The sequence below is a fragment of the Microcebus murinus genome, chromosome 11, assembly GCF_040939455.1.
Source record: "Microcebus murinus isolate Inina chromosome 11, M.murinus_Inina_mat1.0, whole genome shotgun sequence".
NCBI lineage: Eukaryota > Metazoa > Chordata > Mammalia > Primates > Cheirogaleidae > Microcebus > Microcebus murinus.
This window is the reverse complement of record NC_134114.1, coordinates 48560363-48588077: the sequence shown is the minus strand read 5'-3', so window position 1 is coordinate 48588077 and position 27715 is coordinate 48560363. Positions and strand designations below refer to the sequence as shown.

General features: G+C 38.4%; 1 protein-coding gene across 13 annotated transcripts in view; it reads right to left on the bottom strand.

Annotated features, from left to right (window-relative positions):
• MAST4 (microtubule associated serine/threonine kinase family member 4) overlaps positions 1 to 27715 on the bottom strand; it is a 516707-nt gene that overhangs the window by 107488 nt on the left and 381504 nt on the right. For all 13 annotated transcript variants that reach the window (XM_076008062.1, XM_076008063.1, XM_012784115.2 and 10 more), the window contains one exon: positions 2858 to 2946. In XM_076008062.1, coding sequence (XP_075864177.1) covers positions 2858 to 2946 — 89 coding nt within the window. The remainder of the gene's footprint in view (positions 1 to 2857; positions 2947 to 27715) is intronic.

Here is a 27715-nt window from a genome sequence, read left to right as displayed (position 1 = left end):
ATTTCTTTTGCTTTTGTTTATTATACAGAAGTTTTTACTTTAGGAAAGATACACTAGTCTTTTCTGTTGGGACTTCTGGATTATTTTTCATGCTTAGAATCTTTCTGGATCTAGAAGCCTTTGACTTTCTTTGACTTCTTTACAATTTTTTTTTTAATGGAACCATCCTGTTCCCTGTTCTTTTAGGACTCCTTAGCTCACCACAAACATTACCTTGCTTGTGAAGACATGCTCCAGGGCACTAGGTATGCCAAAGTCTCTTTTTCCACAGACCACCACTGACACCCCTACACAAATGCATTAATGTCCTCATCTCTATTGACGCATTTCATGGGTATAAATTTAGGCATTAGTGATGAGTGGCCAGGCTCACAGAACCCGTACCTAAGAAAAACTGAATGTGTAACTTTAACTCTTAGGTTAATAAGCATTGAGATGGCAGTTTTCTTTCTCTTGTTTTTCACGGAGACATCTAGGAATCCCCACCTGGCACTCTGTGTATCCAACAGGGGCTAGAGAATGTAGCGGCAGAAAGGAAGAGGCAGAAGGCACGGTGCGTGAGGAGGCATTGCACATAATCACGACATGAGGACTGGTCCTTTATTTCACATTTTCTTCTTTTTACATAGAAATAGGAACCTACCAGACTGTGATAAATGCAACTTCTCACAAAAAGTCTGGCAGATTTCTCCTGCCTCTGAGTGAATAACAACCTGTTGGCTCAGTGACATAAGTAAAAATACTCCCAAAACCTGAATGACAGGCTTCTCTCTGCCCACTCCTCTGATTGAATGCTAAATTAATGTTGAAAGGAAAAGAATTTAACCTAAGTCTATTAGAGAAAAGAAAATTAAAAGGATCATTAAAGTCTTAACCACATTTGCTCTCTTCTCAGTATTAGAACTGAAGAAAATCACAGCAATAAAAGACTAATCAACGGGCACATAAAGGATAGTGAAATTACTACAAAACACCACAAAGAGGAGTAAGATTAAGTTTTTAAATCACTATTGAATTATATGTAAAAAATAGAACTCATCACTCACTAGCATCTATTATAGTGTATACTGCCAGGCAGCATGTTGGGTGCCAGAAGAATGTAAAGATTATTTATAAAGATATAATTCGAGACCCAAGTGAGATATTTGGCCTTGCTGGGCCCTCTGTAGGGTTTTACTACTAGGACGATCATATAATAAAAATCTCAAAAATATAAATGATAATAATATAAGTAGTGTATACTCATCATACAGCTTTGGAAACACAGCATTCCTACTGCTTACCCGTCTCTCCCCAGTCATGTCCCCCTCACACTCACTCTCTCAGTGATAACTACTCTCACGAAACTTGTCTTTAAGATTACCATGTTTTCCTTTAGGTTGTTACTATAAACATATATATTTTATAATTATAACATATTATGTACCTTATATATTTTTATATATATCCCTAAACAAAACATTATATGTAGCATATTAACTTTATATAAAACATTTATGTAATATTCTTTTGTGACTTGCTTTTGTTGTCCAAAAATATAGTTGAGTTTCACCCATGCAGATATGTACAGTGCTAGTTTACTTGTTTTCTATGTGTACAGTGTGCTGTGCATGACTGCGCCACACTTCATTTATCCACTTTCTAACTGGTATTTAGGTTGTTTCAAATGTTTAGCTATTATAAATGATACTGCTATGAGAGGTCTAGAACTTGTCTTCATGTGTGTAACAGGTTCTCTAAGTTTTATCTGGAAGAGCCATTTTGGGATGTTAGCAGTCAACTGACAAAATCATAATTTTATCAATTTATCTTTACCTTTTTTACTATACCAGCTTTTATGTATCACTACGAGGAAAATAAAATTTCATTCCAAAGGAACAACTACCTCTCTCTTCTTTCTTCTTCCTAAACATGTAACAGACAACTCCCAGTCTGAATTGAGAGCCTCCTTGAGCTCAAGGACCGCCTTCTGAAGATATGCAATCAAGATCAGCCGAGAGCACGTCAGTGTCAAAGTAGAGTTTTCACAAGAGTATAGTGGAAGTAGGGCTAACCACTTATCCTTTCACCCCATCATTCTCCACAATCCTGAAGACACCTCTCCAAAAGACAGATCCCTCCTCAAAATCCTTAAAAGGGATTCAAAGTCAAAACCCCTTCCACTCTCTTCACATGCCATACACTGGGAATTCTCTTTCTTTCATCCCATTTCCACGTACCAAAGTCTTTTCATCTTTCAACATCTTGGGCAAATGGCTCCTTTAAACTCTCCCAGATTTTCCTGATTAGAATTAACCCTTCTCTCTTTGCCTCAGCTTGGACAGAACTTTAAAAAAAAAAAAAAGCATACAAAGCAGCCTTCATTGTATAGTTTTTATAATGTGGCTCTACCTTCCTTATAATTCTACAAAGTACTTGAGACCAAGAGCCTCATCTCTTGAATCTTCCTCCTCCCTACAATGGCTATCACAAAGTATTAGACAAGTTCAATTTTAGGGAGAAACATGCTGAATAGTTTTTAACACTAAAACTCCTCTTCATGTGACTCATCATGTCTATGTTTTCCAAACATATTCCTAACATGAAAACCATGTCTTGCATCATGCAAAAACTTAGAAATGGAGAAAGAAATATTTGAAAAATGATCCCATATAAAAAGGAATTCTGTATGTCAGAGTCTAATCACTCAAACAGAGGATAAGGTTTGGGTTAGTTAACCGAGCACAAAGAACAACTTAGTGATAAAACAACAAGAACACCAAGATAAGCTGTGAAAACACATCTGCATCTCAAAACGTGTGAATTATTTTAAAAACTAACAAAAAGAAACAAAATTTTAAAAAGGGTAATAAATTACCTGCATGAGCAGAGAGAGGTGAGTGCGGTCGAGGCAATGCTGGTGACTGCCCATTGCCTATCAAGCTTTTTCGGTTGCTTGTTCGGCAACTGTCAAAAGGAAAGAAAAAACAAAGATTTAAAAAGAGAATACAGTATCAACAATGTTCAAGTGTGTTCAATGTAGGCACATACTAGGTTGAACAACCTATCTGTTAATGCCATTGTTAACATTACTGCAAATTATTATGCATTCACTAATATTTGAGGGGTGGCTGCCTCTTGAATATTAGAAAATATAATGTATTCATATAGCATAACACCATCAATATTCCTCACCACCAGTGGAGAGATAATCAATTACCTTCTTTTAGCTCTTGACTGCAAACATGTGACATGCCATGCATACAAGTGATAAATTAACGATTCAAATCAGCAAACCACAGGTAGCATCTTTGTTGACATAAAATTACTAATACAAAATTACATCCAATGAAGCGCAATGACATTAATCTTACAATGATGCACTAATTAAAAATCTAATTATTTAGACAAATTTCATATTTCAGCCTTTTGTCAACAGAACAGCTGATGCCTAAGATAAATGTATTTCACCACTCATTCATTTTTCATCTTATACACAGCATTCATAATTTCCTTTTTAAGGTAAATGTTTGGGGATCATAAAAACAGATTCCAGTACATTAAAATAATAGTGATGGTCCTTTTTCATAGGCATGCTAGCTGCTGGTTTTAATGAAAACCCAGTGAGTAGAAATCAGTTGCTACATATGGGCACAAGCCTGTTTCTGTTTTTCCTGTTTCTGCTAGTAGGAAGTTATAAAATGGCTAATTTCATTTCGAAGTAACTTTCGTGAGCCTCAAAGAATAAGGCAAAGACAAAACCAGTAGATGGTGAAGTGGAGACAATCTTATTTTAATTTGCTTTTCTTCAACACAGATTAGCACCTCAATCTCTATTATCTGTACAGTAGTCACAAAAGGGGAGTGGTGGTCATAAAACCTAGCAAGTTACCTCATTTAATTTACCTACAGCAAGAGTCAGGGCTCTGTGACTCTGTCCTCTACAGCATGCTACCCTCAGCCATCATTAAGAGTTCACTGCAATGTCTTCTTCATCCGAGACAGACCTCTACTATACCAGCTTCCTGAAACAGGAATTTTACCCTGACTTGTAAATTAAGTATAGTGAGTTGACATATTTCAGGGTTTCTGTAAAATATTTGAAAGGAACATTTCTAAATATTCAAATACCACATTTCAAAACCAAACCCAATTTCTTTCAGAAATATTGACTTGGGAGTTGATCCTCTCTCAGATGTTTGCTGCTTACCATCATTTGTCAACATTCCCGTATTTATCGTTTCTTAAGGTTAGGCAGAATCATTTCATTTTCCTTACTGCAGCAATCAACATGCTCTAGCATTATCTGTGAGTTTAATTAAGATCATGTTTACTCAGCCTTAAAGAAGCTGTTAAATGAGAATAGACCCTTGATACTTAATTATGAAGGTAGATTGTGATATTATCAACCCACCTATGAAGAAATGTATTTGGCCTATTAAATTCATAATCATTAAATCAAATAGTCTCATTGCTTTTAAAAGATACTGTGTAATGCACTTAGTGTTAATTCAAATTAATGTCTCCTTTCATTTCAATACAGAAATACTGAATATATTAACTTGTTGACATTCGTAAAAGAAATTATAAATGACAGATTTCTATCCTGGAAATCTTAGCAAACTTATTTAAGCAAATTAACTGAAATTCAGGTTATTAGAAGAACTGTTATTTATATTTTCTTCATATTTAGTATTTGATCTACATCATTTATAAAGATCAACATGTTTAATTATTAATGCTTATATATGTAAGTAAAATAAGAAATGTGTACTAATACAAATAGTAATCTAATTAATATCTTACCTAGGGACATCAGTGAAATATGCTGACTTACTTAAAACTAAATTTATAAAATTATTTCTTAAGACAACCTTAAAACATTGAATTTTCCAAAGAAATATATAGAATGACTGGTATACTACCTCAACAAGCAAAATAGTCAACAATTTAGATTTAAAACAAAGAAAAACAAAACCCCTCACAATTGCATTTGTTATCTAAAGTCTATCAAAACGGTGGAAAAGTGATCTTAAAAATGTGATTAAAAAAAATCTCAAATATAAATGTCTATATAAAACCCCAAAATGAAATATACCAGTCTGGTCAATATACAAACAGGTTTACATTACAGTTATCCTGTGCTTGCCTACTTCTCTATAAAGATCTGTAATCCTTACAAATAGATGATTCATTATGAATGCAATGTACAGCGAAAGAAAACATAGGCTACTTCCTCTATGACTACATGAGCAAGTTAAAAGAAGAGAAGTTCAAAACAAATTGCCTCAGAATTTGAACAGTTTACCATATTTAAGGTACTGGTAGTATATGCTTATTGTAGACATAGCTTATTGACAAATGCCATGAACAAGCAGAGCACAATTTGTAACTGAAAGCGTTTCCTCTAACCTCTTTATCTTCAACATGAAGCTGGAGGTGGTATTAAAATTGTAACAGCCTTGGAACTTTCTTGAATCTCTCTCAACGATCAAAGAGGAAACTTTAAACATGAAATGCCACCAGTATGGCAAAACCAGAGTTGGTAAAACATGGGACAAGAGAGATTTCCATGTGTAGAGATTTCCATGTGTACACAAAATAAATCTCTATACTTAAGAAGTAGCATCTTAGCCTCCCAAATGAATTTGTTGCCAACACTCCGGACAGTAAAGGGGCACTTTACACTGCATCTAATCCCCAAATATCTAGATCTTGATATAGATTAATACTTCTGAAATCCTGGGACTCTACTGAGATACTCTGTAGATAACTTTTCCAAGGTAGGAGAGGGAACAGTCATCAAATCTTGATGCTACCTGCTTCTGGCGTCTCTGACAGTCACCTAATCTTATTACTCTAGGTATCTGATTCTCAATAAGTGAATTACAATCTGCACTAACCTCAGAGTAAGAAAACTCCAGGTGGACAGGAACTGTGAGTATAGGCCACTTGGATTGCCACAGCACCTGGCACTGCTCACGTTAATAATGACATTGGTGCAAAATGCTGAGCTGACCTCTCTTGTCACGAAGCAACACCAGGTTTTCTGCCCATGAAAGGGGAAGTTTATGGCAGCCAAGTGTTAGGCAGGCTCCCCAGGTGCTTGTGACTACACCTACTACTCAATCCATAAAGTGACAAAATAGTGGAAACATTTCCACTTGGGCAAAATAAAGCTTCCGGCCGGGCGCGGTGGCTCACGCCTGTAATCCTAGCACTCTGGGAGGCCGAGGTGGGTGGATTGCTCGAGGTCAGGAGTTGGAAACCAGCCTGAGCAAGAGCCAGACCCCGTCTCTACTATAAATAGGAAGAAATTAATTGGCCAACTAATATATATAGAAAAAAATTAGCCGGGCATGGTGGCACATGCCTGTAGTCCCAGCTATTCGGGAGGCTGAGGCAGCAGGATCGCTTGAGCCCAGGAGTTTGAGGTTGCTGTGAGCTAGGCTGATGCCACGGGACTCACTCTAGCCTGGGCAACAAAGCGAGACTCTTGTCTCAAAAAAAAATAAAAAAATAAAAAAAAATAAAGCTTCCTTCCTTTTCACTGCATGACTACGTTGATTCTGCCTTGTTTTTTATTTTTTTAAAGAAAAAACACCCAGGGGAAAAACAGGTGATGTCTAACCTGGTAAAAACAGGAATACCACTTCTCCTATAGCAGAAATTTCCTAACTTCTTTACAAGTCATCCTCGTCTGAGCATTTGATCTTATAAAGAGCTATTTCCAGTTTTTAGCCTAAAGAGGCACAGGTATATGAGTGCAAAAATGAAACTGAAGAAGAATCATCAACTCAGGTTACATCTATTCCATCCCCAAGTGCGTTCTTTTGACTTCATTCTTCAAGAAGAAACAGAAGCCATTCACCGCACCTGTGCTCCGATCTGAAGGCCGAACACAGGAATAACCCTTCCCACAAAGCACTTCCTCCTCTAAGTTCTCCAGTTGAAGCCACACATGGAAAAACTTCCTTTTCCTGTGAATAACATGCTGGGTTTGTTCTCTGAATCTGGAAGGTGACTACTATTGTTTTATTAACACAATGGCACAGCCAGATTCTTTACTTGCAAAATCAGAATTTGGTCCGAGAAGACAGCCATGTACAACTTGAGACAAAGGCAAAGATGGAACATGGATGAGGACAGGCTGACGTTCACAAGCATTTCTTTTTACTTCACTCGTTTGGTTCCTCCCTGGGAAGGTCCAGCCGGGGGCAACTATGAGGCAGACAACTCACGTGCACACGGCACAAGAAATGCACCCAGCTGACTGCGGGCCTGGGGTCTGAGTAGAGTGGGAAGGTGGGAGGGTGGTAACAGTGGGGACTGGCTGCCCCTGAGGGCTGGGAGGCAAGTAGGTGGGGACAGAACACTGCGTGTGACGGCGTCACAGCTGGATGAACACTCAGGTGATGTTTAGAGTGACATGAGGCCACCGCCAGGAAGTTTTATTGTCTGCATGGTTTTTGCTCAGGCAGGTGAAGTGAGGATTGAACAGGGCACCACTCCTGCTCCCTGAGTTCATTGTCACGATCAACAAAGCAGTTTCATAAGGAGCTTCTCAATCTCTTAATTACTGCCAAGAGCACCTCCCATCTGCTAGGAAGATAAAGAGAGGGATCTTGCATTTCATCATCTAAGTCCAGCCTGACTCCAGGTAAGTGACAAAGAGGCATATGGGCTACTGAGCTGAAGGAGGGGTAGGAAAGGCGGTTGCAAGTATTTTTGGTCTAAAGCACCCACATTACATTTCTGCTTAAACTGTCTTTATGGTCAGGGCTCCATAAGAAAGTTGTGGTGGGATGTGTAAATATTTCTCATCTGAGTCTGTCACTTGTCTCCTAGCAGAAGAACTTCCAAACCATTCCCTACCAGGTCTTTAAAAGTTGTCAGGCCCACTGGGCCACAGCCTTTGGCCATTGTTCTGAGTAGCTGAAATCCAGCTTAATTTTAAATTACATGTGAGACATAAACTCTGATCATGTGTGCTCATGACAAGACCACTGAGAAGGGGAAACCCCAACAGGCAGTAATTCTTATATTCACAGCTGACTCGAAAAGGTAACACTCAGTACAGCATCCCAGTAACCATCGTTGAGGGGCAGTAATATTATACAACAAACTGAATAAGAAGAGCCCCAGCAATCTGGAAAGCTAGGCTACCATTTATTACTTCATCTTCATGTAAAAGTTGATAAATTTGCACAGGAGACTGATTACAGACCAAAGCTATATCGTACATGAACATCTGCTAACTATTTCCTAATGCCCTGATAGAATATGAACATTTGAATATTCTTTAAACAAAGGAGAAGGCTGAAACAAAGGAAACTGCATGACCAACAGACAGAAATCATCTAGCTAATGTGGTATTGCTAAATAAATATTATACACTAGGTAGGCTTCTGTTTCCATACCTTTACAATGAGAAGATTGAACCAGATGAGAGAAATAGTCATACATTTGTTTTTTTTGGTACAAAAGATTTTAAAAAGATAGCAAAATTAATGTAATAATTCTCACCACCATGGACCAAACAACTATGTCATTTGTTGTATTTGTTTCTAATCTTTGAAATACATATACAGGCATTAGAGAGAGAATGAAATGTATCCAATGACATCCAAACCAGTAACATTTTCCACTCCCCAACCAGGCAACTACTAAAAGAATCATGGTTTGTACCTTTCCCATTCATTCTTGGTACTGTAGCATACATACATGTATAATCAACAGCATATGTGTGTGGTTTTACATTTTCACTAGTGGTATCAATTATCAGGAGAGACGGCTAAATACTTGGAATTGTGCAAAAGAAATCAATGGTCTCCTTTCAGTGGCTTGCTGGGCTTTGTACACTGGACCTTCCTGGAATTACCTGATTCTCATAAAGATATACACATTTCATTGTCTTTCTATTGATTAGGCTACTTTAAAATTCCGTGGGGGTCGAAATTACATTGTAGAAAACTGGTAGTAATACAAATGACTCTTGTCTTCAATAATGTAAATTAATTTTATCTGGTGAAGATACAATTGACATCTACCCCACAGAATGATGAACTCAAATATTTAATATCATTGTCCTACAAGATATAAATCGGTTTTGCATCCACGAACAAATTCATTTAATTCCTGATTGTGTCTATATATCCACATGTCTGTTTTTTAAATATCTTTTTGAACCTGTTCTAATGTTACCACTGCCCTCAGTAATTAATAAGTTAAATAAAATCTTTGATACATGTTCAGTTTATATTTGTGTGATAGCCATGTTTTTGACTTTTGGATAAATTACACGTTAGCACACACTATATATTATAGATATTCTGTAACTTTTTTCCACTCAACATTATGTTTTTGAGATTTAACCATGGCAACATAAATATGGGTCTAATTCATTCCTTTTATAGAATATTCATTTGAAGCAAATTTTAGAATTCTTAAGTGGACTAAAATTACACATCATGGACATTTTTTTCCTCTTTGCAACATTAAATATCTAGAACTCTGCGCATTTGTAAATCAGATTGCAGAAGCCTTGAAAAATGTCTTTTTAATAAGAAGCTGTATTTGAAAGAAAAATTATATCATGCAACATAAAGCAAATCTTCCTTAAAATCTTCTTTGGACTCCTCCAAATCCTGCTTATTGCTGCCTCACCTGGATATCTTTATCTCTGCCTTGATTCCTTTCTCTTCTCCCAGAAATAACTTTGTTTTTCTCATGAAAATCAACCCTTTCTCTGAGCATCTTCAAATCTACATCTCTACCACGTTTTCTGAACAGCACATGGCCACACCTAGGCAGCTGGCTGGATAAACACTATTCCTCCTTAGAAGGCAACAGAAAACAAAGCTTTGATCTCTCTGCCTCTGCCACATGCTCTGTGACTCATGTGAACTTACAGAACTTGCCAGTGTCTTCTCTGGGCCCATAAAAATCAAGGCTCCCTCCAGGTTTTATTAATTCATTCAATAAGCTACTTTCTGAGTGCCTACGACATGCTTGGGCATTATTCAAAACAAACAAAAATCCCTGCCCTCAAGGGACTTACATTCTGGTGCAGAAAGCAGAGAATAAACACAATAAATTAGTAAAATATAAACTATGTGAGATGGTGATGGAGAAAAAATACTCCAGAAAGTAGGACAGGGAGTGCAGGTGTGAGAGATCACAATTTTAAACAGGTGGTCAGGACAGGCGAGATCTGAAAAGACCAGAGACTGCAGGAATGACCACACAGCAAGAGCAAAGGCCCTGAGGCAGGCGTGTCCCAGCACAGGAGTGGAGCCAGGGAGGATGGCAGAGAGATGGCAGGAGGCAGACCTTTGGCATTCTGCAGGCCACAGTGAGAGTCTGAGTGAAAGGGGAAGCTGTTGGAAGGTTTTGAACATAAACTGACTTGTTTTAAGAGAATCATTCTGGCTGCTAACACTGAAATAGCCAGAGGAGGATGCAGGAAGACCAGTTAGGAAGGTAAGCACATGTGTATCCCAAATGCATGCTCATCTCTTGTGAATCTGCTTTAAAAGATAGTATTTTATTTTTAAAATTTATTAATTTGTACAAAAATGGCTCCAAAATTCAATGCAAGTATTATACCAAGTCCATGTTCCTTTGCATAGCCTCCAAAAAAAAAAAAAGCTAGAGAAATATAAAATGCTGATATTGAGGTAACTAACAAGCCTGAGTGCCTCGGGCCTTTGCATACTTGTACCAACATAATGACCCAGTTCATAATTACCTAGGATTTAACTATTGATATTATTGGCTTGATACTTGAACTTAACTTTTCCATTAGCAGAAATAGTTTTCTAAAGGCATTAATTATAATGAGAATGAATGGTTGCTCATATTGTATTCACATATGAACAAAAAAAAACTTATGCTAATTACTATAGCTAGATCTATTAAGCTTTCAAATATTCTCAGGAAAATCAACAGGAAAATATATATATTACCTTACACAGTACTTCTTGGAAACATATCTAATCCATTAAGGTAAGCCCACAGTGACATCTGGCCCAATTTTCTGTCTTCATAGAGGAAAAGAGAGAGAGCTGAACATTCAGATATCAGGAAGGCACTAACCATTGTAACAAATATTTATGGAGTGTCTATTCCACAATGTACTGTGGGAGATAAGAAAATGAAGACATTCTCAAAGTGTTTAAAGTAGGAAAGAAGAGATAAGACTGATTCACAGATAACTATATGCAAAGGCAGAATCTGGAAGAGAGATACCAACAAAAAATTGTTGCCATCTGAAGTATGAGATAAATTTCCAATCAGCTTTTAAACGTATTTTCACAAATAAACAGTACAATTTTACACGATATATACTATTCATTGCAAATTATCTATCAGTTTCATAGAATTTCTCTAATCTCTTAATCTCAGTGATCCACCTAACACAAATACAGTCATGCCTCAATTAATGACACGTGTCATATTATTAGCACGTGACAGATTGGTGGCCGACATTCACCTTGTTGTGTCACAGTAATCCTGGCAAACACAGTATCACTCTGTGGTCACTTATTCACTCAATAACATTACCTGAGATTGTATGTGGAGTTTACAAGCTAGGAGTGGGTAATAAATTCCTTGAGATACCCAAAAAAATATAGAAATTAAAAGTGATTTGAATAGAGAGACATAAAACATTAAATATTTTTTAATGACTAGCTAAACATGGTCCCTGCCTTTATGAAGTTTATAATTTAACTTGAAGAACAAACATAGACTAACTTATAAGACTAAACTGATCTAAGATGATAGTATAATATAGTCTAAGACTGCTGAATTAATTAAGACCATGTATATAATCAAGAAAACACAAAGAGCTGACAAGGTCTGTGGTACTGGATGTATGATGTGAAACATCTTACTGAAAAAACCAAGATACATACCATTCTGAATAAAATTACAATGGGATCATCAGTCTAATTAAAAGGGCATGGCACAACGATCAAAGTCAGTTGAAACCAGGAATAATATGATAGGATTTATAGTAGGCAGGGTAAATTCAACTGCTAAAAATGTTAAGTAGTAAAAAGTAATTAAAGTGAGCGGAGCCTATGTCTCAATCCCTATTAATTTTATAAGGGGTACCTAGCCTACAAGCCCAGCTCCAAAATCCTAAATCATCAAGGCATGCCATCTATTTATATGAGGGCCCTTAGGGGCTGGGAGAGTCAATGATGGAGATGGCTTTTGGATTTAAGATTAGTACAACAGTCCAAAGATCAGACACACAATAAAGAATGTTCCTACTTGAGATGGGGCGGGGAAAAGAGATCTGGGAACTTCAATTACCTGTGACCTAAGAGCTGAGAGGCTTGTGCTGTATCTTGGGAAACTGCTCAAGGGCTATTCCTGGTCAAAAGGTTGTCCAAAGTCATTCAAAACTCAAATGGTGGCTGCAAGGATAGAGCTGTTATCATCTGGCTGGGCCTACCTAGGTAGGGCTGGGCCATAAAAGTGGCAAAGTTAGAAAGCTTGGGGAGGGGTGGAGGGAGTGGAGCCAATTTTATACTTGGGTGAAAGGTCAGGATCAAAATACCTACGACACAGATATCCAAGCTGTTGGCTAACCACAAAGCAGTTGTAGTGAGGGACCAAAGAGAAGTCTATGGACATATTGGGGAATTAAGGAAAAATAAACAAAACACAAACTAATGTTTTTCTAACTCTACAAGAGTGTGTGTATAGGGGAAATGAGTGTGACATAAACAAGTTTTTTTTTTTTTAACTTCATGATTCATACTCAATATGAGTACAAAGTCACAATCTGGTATATCTTTTTCTAAGTAGCAAAAAACCAAGTTCAAAGTCCTACTCTAAAACGTCTTTAATCAATTTAATGGCATCGGATTATTCTCAACTCACCAGTAATGAGGAAATAAATCTTAAAAAGGCCTTAGACAGTGGTGGCGGCCCCAAACCAGAGTAAATGCAACATCCTACATCTAACGTTCTGAACTTCCTTTTTGGAAATAACACAGTAATATTATACTATTAACTTCCTTTTCCTATACCTCATCTCCCATTTTTATTATTTTAATGAAATGGTTATTGGCTTCAGAAAGTTAGATTTGGAGATGTTCTTATACCCAACACTTATTTGCATATTCCCACAACAGCTGAACTAGTATAATATAGTTTTACCTGGTCTAGCCTTCTCCATACAGAAATTAAATCTTAGCTTAACTTGTTACACCCAGAAATATTTAATTTGGTGAATATATTTTACACTAATATTCTATTAGTGTAATTTAGCTAATAAATGCTACCCATGAAAATAAAAGGCTCTGTTCCTGTCTTCTGGTTCCAAGGACTCTGGGACCATGTTTTTCTGACCCACAAAAGGGAGTAGAGTTTGCCCCCATGACCACTGAATCTCCTTTTATGACACTCAACAGAAATTCATTTCAAGCCCAGAATGAACAGTATGACTATTTAACACCTCCCAGCTCTAAAGCATTTCGCTTTTATATAGCAGTTTGGCATAACGCCCTGCCCACAAGTGAACCGTCCCCGACTCCATGTGCCTCCACAATCAGAACACAAACATACAAACATGGAAAAGCGACGTCGCAGCTCCACTTTGTTCTTTTCGGTGGGGAAAAGTCATGTGGCAAAGAGCCAGTATCTTTCTGTTCAGCATGTTTTGGAGCTAGCTGCTCCTAATTCAGTATCTTGCAAAATGACATTCTGTTAATGACATGAACGTCAAAGCTGTGATAATGGGCAGAAGGAGAAGAAAATGTTTCCTAAATGGAGAGGCAACAGGAAAACTGCCAAATGGATATTAAAATTAGTTGCGTGTTTATCCCCTACTTTGGTACTCAGCCCCCTGCTATTTGTTGCTAACATGAAAGGGAAGTAGCCTCCAAGAAGAGAAGGAGTGCCCACCTTGGCGAAAAGCACAGAAAAACAAGAGGTCAAAGGAATGTTTTCCCTTAATTAACTTGACAGATGTCTTTTCTTTTCTCATTTGCATTCACTGATGTTTTCTTAGTCATTCTCTCATTTTGCAAAGATGAAACTGGCCGCAAGAAACAAATTCTGTTGCTACAGACAGGAGGGCTGGGGAGATACCAGAAGATGCTGGCCTTTAAGTTGCTCAGTGTTCAGTCTGGGGAATGAATGCTCCTTGCTGTTGGTATCTATGGGCTAAGTAAGAGAAAAGGTCTGGAAAAGATGCGGTCACTTGCCAAGGTAGCACCACCCGTTAGTTAGTGGCAAACAGAGCCTAAGAAGGGAGTCGTGTGGCTCCCACAATCAGGGCACATTTAAAGTTAGAAATCTGCATCAGACATATAGATATTTATTATACATTTAACTACTTATATGAAGTAGTTACCTTTACTATTTACAATAATTTTGTCAATAATAATTTCATTCCAAAAAGGAAGAGAGAATTCTGTTTTAGATTCAATGGCTTGGCTGTTTCCTAGGAGAATGCAGTCATGAAAATATAAGGACCTGTCACTGGTAGAACAGGTTTCAAATTCCAACCTCCCTAAGCTTCAATGTACTGACTGTAGAATCAGGATAAGAATATCAACTACTACAGAGTGCTATGTGGAGATTAAATGAGATAAGGTATGCAAAGGAACTATACTATAGTGCCTGGTACATAGCAAGTACCTTATAAATATTAACTGTCACAATAAGATATTTGGCCTTTCCCTCTTATACACATTGTCTCATGCATATATGTTTTCATGCTTGGAATGTTATACTACACTTTCCCTCAGGATCTTGGAACAAGAAACACAGGACTGTCCACAGAATTACCTCCTAAAATCAAAACACTAAAATTATGCAAGAGCTAAAGAGGCTAGTTCTAAGGCAGAAAAACTTGACAGTAAATGTAAATAATAATCCAGTTATACAAAGACTATACCCAGTAAGAAGGTGCTTTTAGAAACAGAAAAATGAAAGCTTCATAATCACAAGTTCAAAGTATCCACCCAAGCACTGGCCAAGGCTTCACACGGGCAACATCAAAGTGCGGCAACAGGCAAGGGACTGACCCGACAGAGTTCAGGGCTCCAGACCAACTGTCTCAACCACATGCACTGGTTGGTCCGAGTGCAGTGATGTTTACAACTAATTCATCACAACCAGTTACAGATTCCTTTGGCCCTTCTCCACTCCCACCTCTTCACTTGATCAGCCTTAAATACAATAAAGTAATAAAATAAAAAACCACATGCATCAGCCCAGCTTAGCCCAATGCCTTTAATTGTTTAAGCTACCTAACATGTCTTCTCTACGATGATAGTCCCCAAACAGAGGTCAACACAAAAGTGAGTAACAACTGCTAACACTGACTAAGTGTTTAATACACTTTAAGGCAGGCGTCCTCAAACTACGGCCCACAGGCCACTTGCGGGCTGCCTAGCACATTTATCCGGGCCTCTGGGTGGTTTTGACGCGCCTGCCCGTCCTGCTTAGCAGCCTACTCGTCCTGGGCCCATAGTGCGCACTCTCCAACGGTCTGAGGGACAGTGAACTGGCCCCCTGTTTAAAAAGTTTGAGGACCCCTGCCCTAAGGTTTAATTTTCATGACAATCCTATGAGGCAGTACTAATTTTATTCACATCTTTAGAGATGTGAAAACTGAAGAACTGAGAAGTTTAGTAACTTGTCTGCGATCACAAAGGTAGTAACTGGAATAACTGAGATCCAAACCCACAAGTCTGCCTTTAGAACCTGTGCTTTTAACTATTTTCCTAAATTGTCTACAAGGCAGGGGATAAGAACTTTGAGGGGCCTAAGCCCAAGATAATTATATTTACCCTTATAAATTAACAATTTAACATTCTTACAATACACATAAGTCATGTGAACTTGGTAACTATGAATCCATGCCTAAGAGATGGAGCTGGTTCTTGGGGTACTTCTGAGCCTGCAGCCTGAGGGTCAGATACAAGAGGAGGGTTAAGTTATTAAGCTTCACACCAGATTGTAAGGTTTTCCTGGAGGCAGGAAGCCTGACCCCAGTGGACAGACATTTCAAGGTTCCCACGTGGGGAATGCTTTTTATCCCAGGATACGCTTGTGAACAGATTTTTCAGGCTCATGGTAGACAGACAGGTGTGATATGGACATGATCTGGATACTGTCTCCTCCACAGAGCATTCGCAAGGATCCACAGGTAGATCATCTGACATGTGCATTATCCATGGCAAGCAGGCACTCGTTCCTTGTTCCTGCCCAAACCAGCTGGTGTAGCCAGACACAACTGGGGAGAGAACCCTACCGATGCCATGTGTATATCAGATTTTTTTGCTCCACTCTTTTTCAGTGAATTTCAAAATCAAATCCAAATTTGTGGATCATGTCCCCTTTAAAATGGCTTTTTTTGCTTCTCTATATTTAGATAACTCACTCTTAAGTATTCAAGAGACTACAGAAATCAAACCTGTGATGTGAAGCATCCTTGTACACACTGATTTTGGAGAAAATAACTAATTGCCCACATTGTGATAGGCATTAGGAAGTAAATTTGGCCAGCAACTCTGAAGCATATAATAAGGTATACTGACTGTATTATTGAGGCAGGCTTTTTTTTTTTTTTTAAGTTGAAGTAATTTACAAATACTATACTTCAAAATAAAGCAAACAGCAGCATAAAATCTATATATTTACAAACTCTTAGGCCGGGCACGGTGGCTCACGCCTGTAATCCTAGCACTCTGGGAGGCCAAGGCGGGCGGATTGCTCAAGGTCAGGAGTTCAAAACCAGCCTGAGCAAGAGCGAGACCCCGCCTCTACTATAAATAGACAGAAATTAATTGGCCAACTAAAATATATATAGAAAAAATTAGCCGGGCATGGTGGCGCATGCCTGTAGTCCCAGCTACTTGGGAGGCTCAGACAGAAGGATTACTTGAGCCCAGGAGTCTGAGGTTGCTGTGAGCTAGGCTGACGCCATGGCACTCACTCTAGCCTGGGCAACAAAGCGAGACTCTGTCTCAAAAAAAAAACAAAAAAAATTCTTATAATCTTGTGACCCCATATCTTGGATTCTTCTGTTGCACTTAGTCTTATAAGATAGTCATTCCTTTTAGTGCAGTATCTTCCCCCATTCTTGTCCCCCAAAGGATCCCCAGACTCTAAGAGAGCATGCATGAGAGGGATCTGTGTGTAGAAAGAGGCCTCGCTGAATTGGGTGAATTAGATTAGAACCATGGCAAACGTTTAGATAAGACAAGAGTGCTTCAATGACTAAGGAAAAGTTTAACTCTGGCTTCAGTCACCTTCAGATCTCTGGCTTGCCTCTTATGGGCATGACCACCTACTTCTCATAGGTCCAAGCTTTTGTTAAATGAGATGACCTCATTCATCCCTAGCCTGGGATTTGGTCCTTATTAGTAAGTACCCTGAGCTCCAGAATCACACACCAATTCTGCGTCTTCACAGTATTCACCAGGCACCCAATGTAAACTCACTCTGCGGTCCCTGCAGTGACTCAGTGTTCCTGTTCATTGTGTTCCTGGATTCCTGTTTGTTAAAGCTGTGGAATCCATGACCTTCACAGGGAAACGTTGCTAAGTAGAAATTCAACGGTATAGACGGCGTCCTACTGTGTAAATTTTCCACATTGAAAAGGATCCTGAGTGGCTCACCCACGTGAAATTAAAGTGCATACCAAGACCAGAATTAGGGTGCCTCTACTTACTGAAAATAAACCATGATACTGTAAAAGAAATGAATGTGGCTACTTTGGCTTTTTGGTTTTTTTTTAAGACCCTAAATCCTGTTGAAAGGGCAAAATACATATGAAAGCAACAATGTAGCTAAACCCATCACAAAAATAAAACCTGTCAATAGCTACTAAGTGTGTCACTCCTTTGGCTCTGTGGTCACATCACATTTTCATTCACAGCATAAACATAAAATTTTAGGGCTCATTTACATAACGAAGAGTATTTTCTACATCCTTCAAGATCTTTCCCTGGGGCCTGGATCTTCAGACACTAGCTACAACAACTGTTTAGTACAATAGGCATCAATGCTTTTGAACTCACAAAGTTATATGGCCAAGTGCAAAAACACTTTGTACTATTAGTTTGCTTCATGGAGGGTACAAAACAAATGTGATAACTACGTACATTAAATGACAAAAAAATCAATTTTCATTTTACTTAAAAATCACAGAAATACCTTGGTGTCTATTATGTCTAAAAGAGGCAATGTTTTTAAATAATGTAAAAGGAAGCAGATGAGTGGTAAGCAGAAAGTTAGGCTGACTTTCTACAAACTGAAGACCAGCATCTGGTGATAAACAGTTCCATCAGACAAGGTTAACTCCCACACTCCTCCACCAATACCACTATCAGTTTGGGTTTCTTGTTTTCGCTCAACTTATTTTTCTGATGTGTATGTAGCTTTATTACTCTACCGAAAATCCCCCAACATTTTTCAGACAGTACCTTGCCCCAGGCAGAGGAAGACTGGTACCAGGACCCAAGAGAAGTTTGTAATCAGGAAATCTGGGGAGGGAGAGTTTTCCCTGCATTTTTAAATAACTCCATTGTTCAGCTGAATAGCATTGTGTAATTGGGAGGACAAAAGAAAATAAATTAAAATAAAAAAATGACTACCTAAGATTGGACTGAAACAAGGTAGTTAGGTTAAAAAAAAAAAAGACAAAAATAAATCAACTTATAAAATCATCTAAACTAGAAATGGAACTGTTAGAGAAAGATTTTAATATTTAGGTAGGTAAAGTGGTCCTGTCTTAGGTTAAGACATTTTCTGAAATGAAAAGGGAAGATATTTAACAAAGGAGTAATTTTTTGTCACTGGGAAATATGAAAAAGGGTGGGAGAAAGGAGAGGTCTCCAGGAAGACCACTTAATGTATCTGTAATGCACTGTTTGAAAAATGTAATTCCATGTATAATTTTTTAAATTGTATTACTGCAAATACTAATTACTGTTTGTAATCCAGTAAAACAGAAAAAAAAAAGAAAAAGAAAAAGAAACAAACAAAAAGAAAAACACTGGCAATGAGTCTGGCACCACAGTTAGGAAGAACTGATGGCATATTAATTATAAATGATACCTCTATCCCCCAAATGCTCCTGGCCTTCATTGCCACATCCCTGCTTCAGAGATCAGTCATTTTTCAACTGTTCAGACTTCCTCTTAAAGAACTTTGATTAGTTTTCTTCTCCGTCTTCTAAGATATTTTACCTCAAAAAGATTAATCTCTAACTCATCCAAGAGAAAGAGTTAATCCATTTGTATAGAAATGAAGAAAACTGCTTCTCTGATCTTTTTAAAATGTTTTTTAAAAAATTGATAAGATCCAGGAATAGAAATAGGGTTGGCAACTTTTCTTAGGAGAGTTCATTCTTTGGTTATTCTATCCTCCAAATGCTTTTTATGTACTAAATGAACCATGTATTTTTAATAATCTACCCCACAATAGAGACTTGGTTCTATCTGAGTCACACTAGCCTAAAATCAAATGATGAAGGAGTCTAGAACGGCAGGAAGAAAGTGCAGTTCAAAGAGGACCGAGGCCGACACAGGACTGGCTTGCCCTCCCAGAACTGAGAAGCTGGGGCTTGTAACCACCACCCTGGAATTAACTGCCCCCTCTAGGTGCAAATTTTTTTGTTTCTAATCAAGCCAATTTACCACCCACTCACCTCACCTCAACACACACACACACACACACACACACACACACACACACACACACACTCCTTTCTGACTTTTTTCAGAGAGGACATTGAACAAAGGATGATATAGAACAATGATTAGTCTCTTTCTCCTAAAAACCCTGAATAAAGTAGTCAAGCTCAGCTATAGCCACAAGATGGGCTATTATTCTAAACATGCTCACAAAGACATAAGTGAAAAGTGTAGAATCCAAAGCCTGATATCAAACATATTTCAGATACACTCAGCCCTCTGTAACCGTGGGTTCCACACCCATGGATCCAGCCACTCAGGTTGACAATATTTGGAGAAAAAAATTTCGTAAGTATTGAACATGAAGAGACCTTTTTCCTTGTCACACTCCTTAAACAATACAGTATAACAAATACTTATATAGTACTTATATTGTATTAGGTATTGTAAGTAATCTAGAGATGATTTAAAGTATACAGGAAGGCATGCAGAAATGCTTTTTATATTAGGGACTTGACAGCTGTGGATTTTGGGTATCCTCAGGAGTCCTGGAACTAATCCCCCTTGGATACTGAGAGATCTGAGTATACAGATAGGAAGGAATATGTCTATAAATTATAACAGCAGTTACTTCTCGGTGGTAGAAATACAGGAGTATGAATGTATGCATGCTTGTGATTTAGCTTTCAAAAATTTTTAATCATGAATATTGTAACCTCTTAACCTGGAAAAGTATGAGTTTTAGAAAGAAAAGCTGATGTCTAATGGTGCCAGCCACAATCCCTCACAGGAAAGGCAGGATGTAGAGAGAGATGACAATGGGTCCCATAACAGGGTGATTTACTGAGATATTAACGTGTGATATTCTTTCTACTGGAGGAGAATGGAAAGTATTTTTTCCTTTCCCCATCCAAGGAGTCTTTGTGTTCAGAGTCTGGGCTCCTGGGTCTTGGAGGGTCTTCCATGAGTTTTGGTGCCGAGAACGGAAGCAGAAGTGGTGAGGCAGCCTGGAGGCCCTGCCCAGGCCCTTCCCTAAAGAGGAAAGAGCTCATGACGGACGCTCCCACGGCACGGGATGGGTGGAACCACCCCAGCCTAGAAGATAGGGGACAGCTTTCCTGAGACTGGGGTGCGGAGTGAGGAGAGGCGGTCGTGTCTGATGCGTGGCCAACTGAGGAAGGAACTGAGACCTGTGTCCACTGCTGTCCAGTACAGGGCTCCAAGACACAGAGGATGACGGGTTCCGTGGTGGCCATGTGTGTGGCTTGGGGCTGGGGGTGAGCAGAACATAGTTAAGAAACAGAGACATGACTGCCAGTTAAAGATGTCCCTTCCCACAGTGGACATCCAGGAGTACCACGTGGTCCCAGCTTAGAATGAGCCACACCATCCCACAGGGGTTTGGACCATAGGCAACTCTGATGAGCAGGAAGTGATTTCTGGTTTCCAGGTCACTTGACCATATCGTGAAAACTGCATCAAGCAGCTGCAGGAGAAAAACTGACACCACAGGTCCCCACGGTTGCCAAGCACCAAGTAGCCCTAACTTTCTCAGCAACAAGCCAGCGCACCAGCAAACTGTCTTTCTCAGAAAATTATCAATGTACTGTATGCCCTTTTATTTTTTTAGCCAAAGCCCGTCCCCCCTCCCCAGAACCTGATTTAAAACATGAAAACAGAAACAAAGCACAGAATGTTGACCATACGGTTTGCTAACATAAGGAATTGTCTGCACCCCTTTAATTACAGTCCAGTGGGTGCTGGTTGTGTAGTCACAGAAGTGCTAACGAAACCAGGCCAGGCTCATTCTAATAGTTATTAATGATGTCAGGGAGACACAGCCAGACTTTGGCAGGTTTGGTGAACTCCAGAAATAGCAAAACCAAAAGGAAAAAGATCTCCTTTACTGAAAATGCAAACAGCAGCAGCAAAACTCACATATAACCCTAGAGTTGCAGAGATCTGAAAGTGCATGCCAATAATCTCTATGGTTCACGCTAAACCAGCAGTCCTTCAGGGAAACTTTATTTTTTGGTTTATAAATTAACCCTCTGAATTACATAGGTACATTCATAAATGAAGACTCTATTTTTCAGAACATCCAAATACAGCACACAATTTTCATAGTGCTAGACCTAACTAGCTACTCTAAAATAATAAAGAGCTCGCAGACGTCATCTTTCCCCAACTTTCACCGTTAAATATATGCGTTCCGTTTGGAGCTTTAATTACTGGATTTATATTTGGGCAGTGATTACCATTTGCATTGGAATATAAAGTGTCTCACATTTAATTTGTAGAAAATGTACAAAGTTGAAGCTGCAATACCTAATCTAACTATTAATAAAATCACACCGTCACTTATTAAGAAAGCAGAAAGGAGTCAGTGATATGGTCCGAATCATCTGTTATTGAATGTGTCAGACATTTCAGGAAGGTCACCTGACTCTCACTATAGAACCTGAGGCTATAGATGGGGAAAGAAAGGTAAATTAGCAATCCAGCACCAGAGAGAAGGGAGGGACCTTATGGTTTTGGAATCATTGTTAGGCAACCCCTACCCCCACTTCCACCAGCCTAAACGTCCACAAGTATGAATCCCATGCATTTCCCTCCTGAGCCCTTTCCAAAGGTTGCAAAAATGCTATGTTTTGTTTTTTTGTGAGATAGTGTCTTGCTCTGTCACCCAGGCTATAGTTAGTGGCAAAATCATAACTCACTGAACCTCAAATTCCTGGGCTCCAGTGATCCGATCCTCCTGCCTCAGCCTCCTGAGTTGCTGGTACTCCAAGAATGCACCACCATATCCAGCTAATTTTTTGTATTTTATGTAGAGAGGAGGTCTTGTTATCTTGCTCAGGCTAGTCTGAAACTTCTGGCCTCACATGATCCTTCCACCTGGGCCTCCCAAAGTGCTAGGATTACAAGCATGAGCCACCACGACTGGCCAGAAATGCCATGCTTTTGTAGTGAGCATTTCAATTATGTTAGTTCAGGGCCCATAAAAGGTATGTTGGCTTTCAGCACCTTACTTAAAAGGCAGCTTAGCATAAAACATGAATAAGCTCTAAGGAATAATTATGAATTCTCTAGGTGTGGCTTGCGATGACAGGACAACAAAAGACATAAGCCTTTTAGGTAAGTTGTTGTAAATGAAGAGATTGTACAAAGTCAGATAAGACATTTCATACTTAAGTCACTGGTTCATGCTCTAATCTCTTGTTGGAAATGTGGTCTGCTGTAAGGAATAACTTGCCATGAAGAGCCTCTTTCACTGAAGACCAAATAGATGAACAGGGTTAAATAAACGCAGAGAAATGAAATGTAGCTTCAAAACTTATTCTTACGCTTCATTGTTTACATGCATCTCCAGACGGACGGCGTATGTAGATGCAGATTCACAATGCTGTCTTATCTGATGATAAATTGATACTTTTCTGGGAAACTTAAGCTTATTTTGCTTATCCTAGAATGTGGCTGCAAAGGCAGGGTAAAGGTGGCAACTGTGAGGAGGAAATACGTCTTCCCACAAAGTTAATCAGTTTATTATATTGCGAAATCTAGATCATTCCAATGTGACAAAATTCACAGGGCACCACACATCACTGCTTCAGCATCGCAACTCTGTTTAACTAACGCAAACTAGTTCGAGGTTACTTTAGAATCAGCTGCTTCACTTGTAACTTTGACCAGAAGCTTCTGTGTCTTGGCCAAAAAAGCAAAGAACATTTCCTAGTGTAGAAGCCCCACCCATGTTGCAAGGTATCATGACCAACTAGCTCTGCGCAACCCTGACTTTTTTCTCTATGCAGTCTCTTTAAAAAGGATGGGTATCTGTAACAACCTGAAAAGCACAAAGAAATTAAGACCTGAATAAAGTAATGCTTACAACTCCATCAGTTGGCAGAAAACAAATTTCCACTTTGTTATTTTAATGTTAATAGCTATCACTTTTTAAAAAGTGTGATCAAGTCAGGGAGAATTTTTCTCTCTCTTTTTTTTATAATAAGGGTGAGCTGTTCCCAGTGAGAACTAATTGGCTGCCAAGAATGAGATGGATTTCCAAAGGAATACTATTCTACTGGACAAATACTGGTTTCCATTTACTTCCACACATTCACTCTCAGTAAGAATATTCATTCTTTTTACAAATTTAATTGATAAATAATTATACATATTCATATTCATGGGGTACATGGTGATGTTTTGATACATGTAATGTATAATGAGCAGATCAGGGTAATTAGCATATCCATCATCTCAAACAATTATCATATAAGACCATTCTTAATCTGAAATTCTCTGTAAGCATGGAGAGAATAGGGCAATAAATGTGTGTTCTTCTAAGACAGGCGTCCTCAAACTACGGCCCGTGGGCCACCTGCCCATTTGTTTTTTTACTTCAAAATAAGACATGTGCAGTGTGCATAGGAATTTGTTCATAGTTTTTTTAAAACTATAGTCTGGCCCTCCAACGGTCTGAGGGACAGTGAACTGGCCCCTGTTTAAAAAGTTTGAGGACCCCTGCTCTAAGACATAATATAATTATTTTAAATAATGCTAGATTGAAATTCACCTTGTATAAATGTAAACATGTATATCATGTCTAATATTTTATCTGTATAATATTGAACATTAAATAGCAATTAATCTGACCTACTATGTATTATTTTCAGTTACTATAGGTGTGTTTGTGTATTTCTGCTTAAAATATATAACACACATCATTTTCTTTTTCTCGAGTTTTGCATTCTGTTATTCTCAATACATCTTTTCGTCATTTACATAAAGTTCTACGGTAAATAAGCATTGCACATACTAACACATAAGACTAGAGGAAATAGGAACCCTCTTACCAAGACAGACAAGACTCCAATGCTGAGAATAACAAAGTTAGGTAAGAAGTAACTTATTTTGGTCTTGGTGTAGAATATTTTGTATTCCCCAAAAATAAAAATGGTGTTTAAAACTGGTCTTACTCCAAAATGACTCCTTGTAGCTCTCCTACCAGACACTGTAAGTTCCTTGCAGGCAAGCAAAATATCTTGTTATATTTTTGTGGCCCTCATGTAATACCTGGCAAAAAGGCATACCTAATTAAACCTTGTTAAGTAAATGAATCATTTGAAAGAATAAGCTAATAAAAATAAGAAAAATTTTGCTGAAAATAGGCATAGAGGAGTTTCGTTGTAATAAATGCCCACCTTTCTTAAATCCTTGTTTCTTAAATTAGTGAAAGCTCCCATTTTATGATTTCTCCTAAAAATTCTAGAATCTTCATCAGAAAGCAGTGATTGTGGGTCAGGCTGTGCTGAGAGCTATACAAAGTCAGATTCTACTGCTGGCATCCAGGGGCTCAAACTAAAATGGATTACAGGTACAAAAGAATTATTTACACAAAGATCCAGGCAACCGTAAATATTCTAAAAGAATCTAAAGCAGGCATCCTCAAACTACGGCCCACGGGCCACATGCAGGTGTTTTTGCCCCTTTGTTTTTTTACTTGAAAATACGATATGTGCAGTGTGCATAGGAATTTGTTCATAGTTTTTAACTATAGTCCAGCCCTCCAACGGTCTGAGGGACAGTGAACTGGCCCCGTTTAAAAAGTTTGAGGACCCCTGATGTCTAGGCTAAGGCAGGGATCCTCAAACTTTTTAAACAGGGGGCCAGTTCACTGTCCTTCAGACCACTGGGGAGTGCGGCGCACATTCCACACATGCGCACTGTAGGCCCTGGACGAGTCGGCTGCTAAGCAGGACAGGCAGGTGGCAAAAATACCTGGCTGGCCAGATAAATGTCCTCGGTGGGCTACATGTGGCCCGTGGGCCGTAGTTTGAGGACACCTGGGCAAAGGGGTTAAAGCAGCCATGGAGCAAGAGTTTTTGGAAGGGGGACAGATTGCTTTTGACAAATAAGTACACCTTCAACACAAGTGACAGAAGTAGGTCACGATGAGTAAGTGAATTTTCCACTGACTCATTTCCACATGCATCATAGGCAGCAAAGGACACCAGTGATCCAGTTCTCCACCTGGGAGAGCTGTGCAAATTAGTTCTCTGACTAAAGGAGGTGGAGTGAAAACTGACCTGGCAGGGAGAGCCACCATCCTAACCATAAACAGGTCTGTAGGCATTAAGGTCAGCAGGCCTGACAAGATTATTCACTTCAGAGAAATCCTCCTGTCTTTAGAAACTCTAGATCGTAGAGATGTGGAAGATAATTCCTGCTCTTTTTCTAACGAACAGATCAGTGCAATCATATTTAATGGGGTTGCACCAATTAACGTGTATTTGACAATCTTCAACTAGGTCTGCATGCAGTTTTTCAGAGTTTAACTTGGGATGCAAATAACCTCTATTTTAAGTCTGATAGGGAAAAAATTTGTCAAAATTATTTCCAAATACAAATTCATTTATTTTAGTGCAAATGGTGCATACCGCTGTAAATGTCAAATAGTCACCATCCATTATGATAATAGGGCCCAGCCAATCTTTCCAACTTATTCAAAGTTCACTGCATGAATGATCCAAGCCCTCAGTCCCCAGACAGAACTTAAAATATGTCCTTATTAAAAAATTCAAAAGCAATAAATCAAGTTAAATAGGTGGCAAGAGATGACCTCCTCTGCCATCGACTGTGGGGAATGCCCAGTGCCTTCTGTTGGACCAGCCAGGGAGCTGACAGTTTCTCTGTCTATGCAGAGGACAGTGGCAGGGCTAGTAATATAGAGACCGATAGTCCCCACCCACCAGAAACTTAAATTAGAATAAGTCTACTGAATAAATGCACACATTTCACTCCAGTGGGAAATCATCCACAGATAAAAGTAAATGCTTTACTTCACACAGGAAATAGTTATCGTCCTCGTTTGGAAGTATTCCATACAACAGACATCAGTTTTGCTTTTTATAGTACCGAGTTAGGCAGCGTCAACCATACTTTGAACAAAAGTCATCAAATATTATCAGCAAGTTCTGAAATACCAGTTGAAGCTATAGGGGAAAAAAAAAATCACTGCAGAAGTTGATTGGCATAGAGTCAACACCCATGACCTTGGCCTCTTTAGCACAATGCTCTATTGAACTAAGTAAGATACTAAATAAAAATACAGCTATGGAGACACCCAAGGCTTTATAAAATGAGACATTGTAAGAGAGTGACACAAACACTCAAGATAGGAAAGAGCTGAGGTACAGAACATTTAGAAGATATTAGGTGCTCCAAATGTACAATGCTCATATGGTTTTAATGTTTCAAGCTCAACTCCCTTGAAACTACAAAATAGAATGGAAGGGCTTAAAACCACAATCTCATTACTAATACAAAACAGATCTTATTCTAAATATCACCCCTGGGACTCTGACCAATTTGCCTCAAGCCAGCTCTGGAATGATGATTTACAGAAATGAAAAGGTATTTATTTTCTGAGTTAAAATGTCACTCAACCAAAGTAGTACAACAAGTATCAAAAGCCTCTGGAAAAAAAAAAAAAAAATGTCACTCAGATGATCTATTTTTGCCACTAGTGCTATGGTTACCTCTTCAAAAACCAAAATGATGATTATGTCATTTTACAACAGCTATCCAATAACCATCAGATGGTCATCTCAGAGCTCTCACTCAGTGTGAGCCTGGCTCAAGCCAAAGTTTAAAAGGAAAACAACTGTAAACATCAAATATTGCTTCTGAGACTATAAAACAAAGTAGATATGAATAGAGGTATATTGTGGTATTACTAAATTAACTATAGAGCCTTTTTATTGTATTGCCCTGAAAAAATGACTTGTTAAATGAAGGCCAATGAGGATGTGCATGACTTTTAACCACATGTATATAAAATACTTAGATAATAAAAATACATATCTAACTCAAAATTTGGTTTTATAATCCCTTAGATGTTCCTAACTATATTTAACATTTAACACTGAATCATGTGAAATTTTAGTAACTTTCAATGTTAAACATGTGCATTTTTAAATGTAAATGAAAAAATTTCCTTAAACAAAATTTTATAGTATATAATTCAGAGAAGTTCAAAATATATAAAAATAATTTGAGTCTTA